This window comes from Condylura cristata, unplaced genomic scaffold, assembly GCF_000260355.1.
Source record: "Condylura cristata isolate star-nosed mole 26May11 unplaced genomic scaffold, ConCri1.0 scaffold00008, whole genome shotgun sequence".
Classification (NCBI taxonomy): domain Eukaryota; kingdom Metazoa; phylum Chordata; class Mammalia; order Eulipotyphla; family Talpidae; genus Condylura; species Condylura cristata.
This window is the reverse complement of record NW_004567109.1, coordinates 27,727,918-27,734,843: the sequence shown is the minus strand read 5'-3', so window position 1 is coordinate 27,734,843 and position 6,926 is coordinate 27,727,918. Positions and strand designations below refer to the sequence as shown.

The 6,926-nt window shown below is 57.5% G+C and overlaps 1 protein-coding gene across 1 annotated transcript; it reads left to right on the top strand.

Moving 5' to 3' along the window:
* The first annotated feature begins 2,672 nt into the window (after positions 1 to 2,672).
* On the top strand, positions 2,673 to 5,788 carry DMRTA2 (DMRT-like family A2). Its single transcript, XM_004678988.1, has 2 exons — positions 2,673 to 3,328; positions 4,571 to 5,788. Exons 1-2 carry the CDS (start codon positions 2,773 to 2,775, stop codon positions 5,617 to 5,619), a joined length of 1,605 nt encoding a protein of 534 aa, XP_004679045.1. The 5' UTR covers positions 2,673 to 2,772; the 3' UTR covers positions 5,620 to 5,788.
* The last annotated feature ends 1,138 nt before the right edge of the window (positions 5,789 to 6,926 follow it).

The following is a 6,926-nucleotide window of genomic DNA, read 5'->3' as shown; positions in this document are numbered from 1 at the left end:
GGCGGGGAGAGGAAAAGCGCAGAGCGCAAGGGGCGCGGCGGAGCCGTCTGGAAGAGTGATCTCTTTTTTCTCTCTGTTGTCTTCTCTTTGAAAACGAAAATCATCCTAAGCCACACTTACCATCCGTGATAACCTATCGCATTAGGACTTTTTAAATAAAGACCTGCGTTTTAAAGGTATGGGGGGAAAACCAAAACAGTATCACCCAATCAAACACGTCGAACTTGGAAACACGCCGAAACAGAGCCGGAAGGAGGGGAAAAATCGTCTTGGAATTTATGCCACGAGCACCCTCCCTTCCCACCCCGCGCCCCCATTCTACCCCCACCCCTTCTGCGGTAATTGAATTGTCACCTGCCCCCCTCCCGCCCCCCGCCGCAAGGGCCACTTGGGAAGCTCGGCCTTGCCAAGCGCCCCCGGCCAGAGAGAGCCGCGCAGTCGAGCCCGCGCCCAAGAAGTCGAGGGGTTACACACGTTTCCGTAGAAGCACACCGGACACAGTAAATAGGCGCAATTCACACGCTCTCGGGTGCACGGAAACTACTTGTCACGATATTTTCAACGCTCCTCCTAGCCCACTTTTTTCCATTCCTTCCCCGGCGCGCCCCCTCCCCTCTCCGAGGCGCTCAGCGGAGCTTTTGGAGTTTCGAATCTTTCGGACACTGTAGAATGCGGGGCTCCCCGGGCGCGGGCCCGGCCAATCAGAACGCCGTGTGCCTCCCCTGGCCAATGGCAGGCGCCACATTGTTGTCCAATTCTGTCTAATGGAGCCCTAAGGAGCAACAATAGAGCGGGCGAGCTGCTCATTGAGAGTCTGGCAGCGCCGGGCAACTGGGGCCCGGCTGTGCGCAGCGTCCGGCGCGCTCCGCGAGGGGACGCGGCGCGGCGAAGGCCGGGTCGCGGGTGCCAGCCAGCCGGTCCCGAAACGGTCCCCTGGCTCCGGTTTCCGACGGAAGGGTTGGACTGCGCAGTGTTCTGAGGGGTCCGGAAGTTCGGACATGGTGACCGAAGGAGAGTGACGTGGTCAGATAAGGGGCCGGGGGGGCCAGGGGAAAGAGGCCAAGAGCGCCAGCGTCGGGAGCGGAGCTGGGAGGCGCGTGCAGCGCCAGCGGAGAAGGAGGATCCCGAGTTCAAGTCAGGTAGTTGAGGGCCGCAGGTGGGGGTGGGGGGCAGCGGAGGCGGCCCGGCCAGAGGCCGGGTTGACCAGACCCAGGCCGTGCCCGCCTTAGGGACTGCGCGGCACCGGGGGCCTGAAAGAAGAGCAGTGCGAATTGGGGGGAGGGGGTCCTAGGATTTCTGGGCGGGGACACTAGGATTCGTTCCCGGTTTCTGGCGGGGATCAGGGGACTCTGAGGAGGCCTCAGCGCAAGCTTGGAGCTGGGCCTGCTAGGGCCTTCTCGGGTTGCGGCGCGCAGGTGGGACTCCCGCATTCGCCCAGAGCCAATTCCAGAGGCGACCCCTGGCCCCCCCTGGTGCTGCCTGCGGGGCCATCTAATACTAGGAACCCAACTTCGAGACCTGAACGCAGGAGCCTGCGCCCGAGCCGGGTCGGGGGGGGGGGGTACCCAGGCCCTGGAGGGCGTGTCCGACGACACTGTCCCAAATCTGAGAGGTGTGTGAGGAGATCAGCGAGAAGGATCCCCCTCCTGCAACACCTGACTTTTCGCAAGATACTCTTTCCTCCCAGAGAAGTCCAGGCTACAAGGCTAAAAATTGTGTCACAGATTTTACTCCATTCCCATCCCACCCCACCCCCCTTTTTTCTCACATAAGTCCCTCTTCCCGCTGGCAGCGTGGGTCCCAGACACCTCTGTCAGCTGTTTTGCGCTGTTTCCCTTGTTCTTCAAGCTATTCTTTGGAATGGGTTTCTATCCGTAGAAAGTTTCTTAGGTTGTGTTTTCTCTTTAACCCTCCTTCCTAGGCCGCCTAAACACTCCTTTTTCTTTCCCATTCACTCTCTGGAGGCCCGCACCATGGGAACTTGTAGCCCCCTCATTTCCACAGATCTCTGGGTCCCTCTGCCCAACTCTACTTCGGAATCGTTTGCTTTCTAGCCCTCACTCCACTTCCTAAAGCTATTCTTTCCTTTTCTGATTTTTTCTCTTAAATTGTCCTCTAGTCAGCAAAACAACCAAACTAACAAACAACCACAACAACCCCCCCAAAACCAAATAAAAACCCCAACCAAACAAGCAAACCCCCAAATCTCCGACTCTACCAGCCAAGTATAGAGCTTTGATATCGCTCGCCTACTTTTCACCCTCCCACAAAAAGGAACATTTTGCCTCCGGTTTTCCTGTTTTGCCTTTGGCTTCAGTCTAACTGTTGGGTCCAAATTTTGTTTCTAATCCGAATCCCACCAAACAAATATTTTCCTCAACCCGTGTCATCCCAATTACACTAAACTTTGGGGATAATATATTTTTTTCAAACCCTCTTTACATCCATCTAAAATAGTGACTTTCACATTTTATGTCTTTTTATTTTTTTCCAGCGGAACCACTGATTGTAACGAAATCTTGCACCAAGCGCATAAGTCAGATAGAAGAAGAAAAGCTCTGAGGGGAGTGGGTGGGGAAGTTCGACCTTACGAGGGGGCTCGGAAGACCTCTCCTGCCGGCAATTTGGCAGCCACTAGCCAAACTTCAGCCGCCGTAAATTCCCTCTCTTAAGCCTGGTTTCCTCGAGGGTGCGCTTTAGTGTAGCGCGCGGCGCGCTCCTCACCGCAAGTCTTCCCTCCTCTTCCCACCGTCTTCCGCGCCAGGTCCTGCCATGGAGCTGCGCTCCGAGCTGCCCAGCGTGCCCGGCGCGGCGACGGCGGCGGCGACAGCGACTGGGCCGCCAGTAGCGTCGGTGGCGTCGGTAGCGGCCGCGGCGGCGGCGGCCGCTTCGCTCCCGGTGAGCGTGGCGGGAGGCTTGCTGCGGGCGCCTCCGCTGTTGTTGCGCGCGGCGGAGAAGTACCCTAGGACCCCCAAGTGCGCGCGCTGCCGCAATCACGGCGTGGTGTCGGCGCTCAAGGGCCACAAACGGTACTGCCGTTGGAAGGACTGCCTGTGCGCCAAGTGCACGCTCATCGCTGAGCGCCAGCGCGTCATGGCGGCGCAGGTGGCGCTGCGCAGGCAACAGGCGCAGGAAGAGAACGAGGCGCGCGAGTTACAGCTGCTCTACGGTACCGCCGAGGGCCTGGCGCTAGCAGCCGCCAACGGCATCATCCCGCCTCGACCAGCCTACGAGGTCTTCGGTTCTGTGTGCGCCACCGATGGCGGGGGCCCGGGAGCAGGAACGCCCGCGGGGACCGGAGGAGGCTCAGCGGGCGCTGGAAGCTCAGGTGAGAATGCGGCCTGGCGGGGGGCGGGGGGACAGCAGAACTGGGCCCAGGGCCGCGCGACTTAGGGACAGGTCTCTCGTCCCGGTCTGATCTTCTCCAAAAGCCTGACTGCAGGGTGTCCACCGGTCACTCAGCCCCTCATTTCGGGCATTGAACACAAACTCTCCTTTCTTCCCTTTCTGATGTATTTGCACTTTTATCTCTCCGCAAGCCCAGCTGTAAACTCCGTCTTACCCTGCTCTTCCCATACTTGGCCTGTCTCAGCTTTTCTGCTCACTTCTCTAGGCCTTTTCCTCAGCGAGGAAAGCTGCCCGTCATATATTTTTTCTCTTTCTGCTCTTGTCCACACTCCTAGTTTCCCTGCACTATTTCCTCACTCTCTTCAGAAATCCCACTCTCTCCAAGCTCCCTCTTTCATCCCATAAAGCTTTTCTAGGTGTTGAGGACCCTCCTTCCTTACTTAACTTCTGGTTCCTTTTCTCTTTCCTATGTTGACAACTGCATCTGCGCCCTGCTCCCTTCTAACTTCCTATCCCCATTGCTGCCCCCCCTTTTCCTCTGAGTTAGCTTTCTCACTCCCCCTTCCCAATTCCCCTTACTCTTTCCTTTCTACACTCTCCCCAGCCCCACCCTCTTCTTCGAGACTCCCTTGACTTTTTCTTGAGAGTGGAAATTACGCAAGGGCCTTTGGGACTGCTACGCTTTCAGATTGGGAGGGAAGGACTTCTTAGCTCTTTCGTTTTGGAAAGGTTGGGTTAGAAGTAGATGCTCCACTTTTGCCTGTAGAGAGCATCTTGGGATGCCCAAGAAATTGTCTCATATAGCTATGTTGCCCAGGCCAGAGGACATCTGGACTGGCTTACCTCTTGGAATCACAGAGCTGGAGAGGGAAGGTGAAAGTTGTGTAGATCTTGGGCTAAGCTAGTTCTCCAGCACAGAGCAGACTTAGGGAGGGGATTAAGGGTAGAGGTGTGGGAGCACACATGTAGGAAGAAGGACACTGGACATTGAGTTGATAGGGTACAAATTATTGGGGTTCTGGGTACAGAAAGAAGGCAGGGGTGAAATGCTTCGGGGACTCAGAGAGGAAGGAATGTTGGCACAAAAAGAAAGAAGGGGTGCAGTTGCCCAATGAATGTGGGTTTTGGGGAAGGGAAGTGGGATCCCAAGGTCTGGAGTATCATGGGTGCTGTAGCTCCCCCCACTAATCTCCACTCATATCCCTTTCTCTCCCCTTCCCAGAGGCCAAGTTACAGAAGTTTGACCTGTTCCCCAAGACGCTGCTTCAAGCAGGCCGCCCTTGTAGCCCGCAGCCTCCGGGAAAGCCCTTATCACCCGACGGCGCTGACTCGGGTCCTGGGACTTCGTCCCCGGAGGTACGGCCGGGCTCGGGCTCAGAGAACGGTGACGGCGAGTCCTTTTCGGGGTCTCCCTTGGCCCGGGCCTCCAAGGAGGCAGGTGGCAGTTGCTCTGGTAGCGCTGGTCCAGGAGGTGGCGGCGAGGAGGACAGTCCGGGCTCTGCCAGCCCTCTGGGCTCCGAGTCCGGTTCGGAGGCTGACAAAGAAGAGGCAGAGGCTGTGCCTGCACCAGGCCTAGGCGGGGGTCCGGGTCCACGGCAGCGGACGCCGCTGGACATCTTGACGCGCGTCTTCCCGGGCCACCGGAGAGGTGTCTTGGAGCTAGTGTTGCAGGGCTGTGGCGGAGACGTGGTGCAGGCCATCGAGCAGGTGCTGAACCACCACCGCGGAGGCCTGACTGCCGGCCTCGGCCCCACCGCACCCCCGGATAAGGCAGCAGTGGGGGTCGTAGCAGCAGCGGACGACGCGTGGCCCGGCCGCGTCGACGCCGCCGCCACCGGAGGTCCTGGGCTGGCCGCACCTCTGCAGGCTGGTCCAGCCGCACCTCCGCACCACAGACCTTTGTTGGCTGGCGCCATGGCTCCTGGGGCGCTAGGCTCGCTGAGCAGCCGCTCGGCCTTCTCGCCCCTGCAGCCCAACGCCAGTCACTTCGGCGCTGACGCAGGCGCCTACCCGCTGGGCGCACCTCTTGGTCTTAGCCCGCTGCGCCTGGCCTACTCGGCGGCAGCGGCGCACAGCCGCGGTCTCGCCTTCATGGCTCCCTACTCCACAGCGGGCCTGGTGCCCACACTGGGCTTCCGTCCGCCCATGGACTACGCCTTTAGCGATCTTATGCGCGATCGCTCCGCCGCCGCCGCCGCTGTGCACAAGGAGCCGACTTACGGCGGTGGCCTGTATGGGCCTATGGTCAACGGTGCCCCCGAGAAGCAGTAGGGCGAGGGGCGTGCAAGCCGGGTGGCCTCCGAACAGGGACTAGCTTTGTCCCCGCGGGCCGCCAGCCCCTTCGCCCGCCCAGTGTGTTCTCTGCGCCCAGGCTGGGGTTTTCTTGCTCCAAGGTGGTTTTCGGTTTTGTTTTGGAGGCAGGGTGAGGAGAAATGAGCAACTGATGCGGATGTTCTCGGAGAGAACCGGATTCCTCATTCCCACACTCCTTCTTTAAGGCTCCCCAGCCCTACTAAAGGCCGGGAATTGTTGAGAATTCGGAGGCTGCGGCCGCTGCGCACGCTCCTGCCTCTCCTTTAGCTAGGCTCATCCCGCCCGCCCGCTCTCGCATATGGATGGCAGGATAGTCCGAGAGTCTGTCTTCTGTGTCTCCCCCTCCCTTATATTTTTTTTTAAAAAAAACATTTGCTCTAACAAATATAAATTTAGGATGTATAAATCTCTTGGCACTGAGTCGAGTCTTTGGGACACAACATATATATCGATATCAATTGTAAAAAAAAAAAAGGAAACAAGTTCTAAGGTGCACTTTCCTCGTTGCGGTATTTGTCGCTCTCTTTGTTGCTTATGCCGATAAGCATGGGTTTCCTTGGTGCAGTGTGAGTTTTTATATATGTATAAATCTATATATAATCTATACATATATATATACAAGCCAGTGTATAATGTTATAAAATGGAATTCTAAGTTATTAATTGTAACCTGTAGGTGACCTCCGTATTAACGTGGAAAATATTAAAAAGCAAGGATAAAAAAAAAGATAAAATGGAAAAAAATTAGATTATGCGCGCATTGTACTTATCAGGTTTTATAGACTAAATATATTGTAACCTCGGGACGAATCCTGCCCACCCGCCCCTCTTGCCTGCAGCCGGTAGACCCTCCGTCAGGAGCCGTCAAGGTGCGCACTGAAGCTGGAGCAGAGCGACGTGTGACTGAGCCAGAACCGCCCGCCTGAGGGCCCCTCCCCGCCTCCCGGGACTCGCTAAACGCGGAAGGGCCGACAGCGGCAAACGCTGCTGCAGAGAATGGCTCACTTTGTGCTTTCCTTTGCATAGACATGAGCTAGAAATAAATGTTATTTTCTAAGAAAACACGAACCCCGTCCCGCTTCTCAGGATTTTGGGTTGAAAAGTTCACTTCCCACTCGGGCCCTGGTGCCAGGCAGAAGCTTGACTGAGGCCGCCAGGTGCCCCGGCCCTGCAGGGTGCGGGATGAGGAAAGTTTCAGTGGTGTGTGGGCGGCCAGCGGGTCCGAAGGCCGCGCGGCTCAGAACGCGGGAGGAGCAGCGCTCGCTG

Excerpts from the sequence above, each read along its gene's own strand:
- DMRTA2 (XM_004678988.1), top strand. The coding sequence starts at position 2,773 with ATGGAGCTGCGCTCCGAGCTGCCCAGCGTGCCCGGCGCGGCGACGGCG. Across the intron at positions 3,329-4,570 it reads AGCGGGCGCTGGAAGCTCAG|AGGCCAAGTTACAGAAGTTT; the intron begins GTGAGAATGCGG and ends TCCCCTTCCCAG.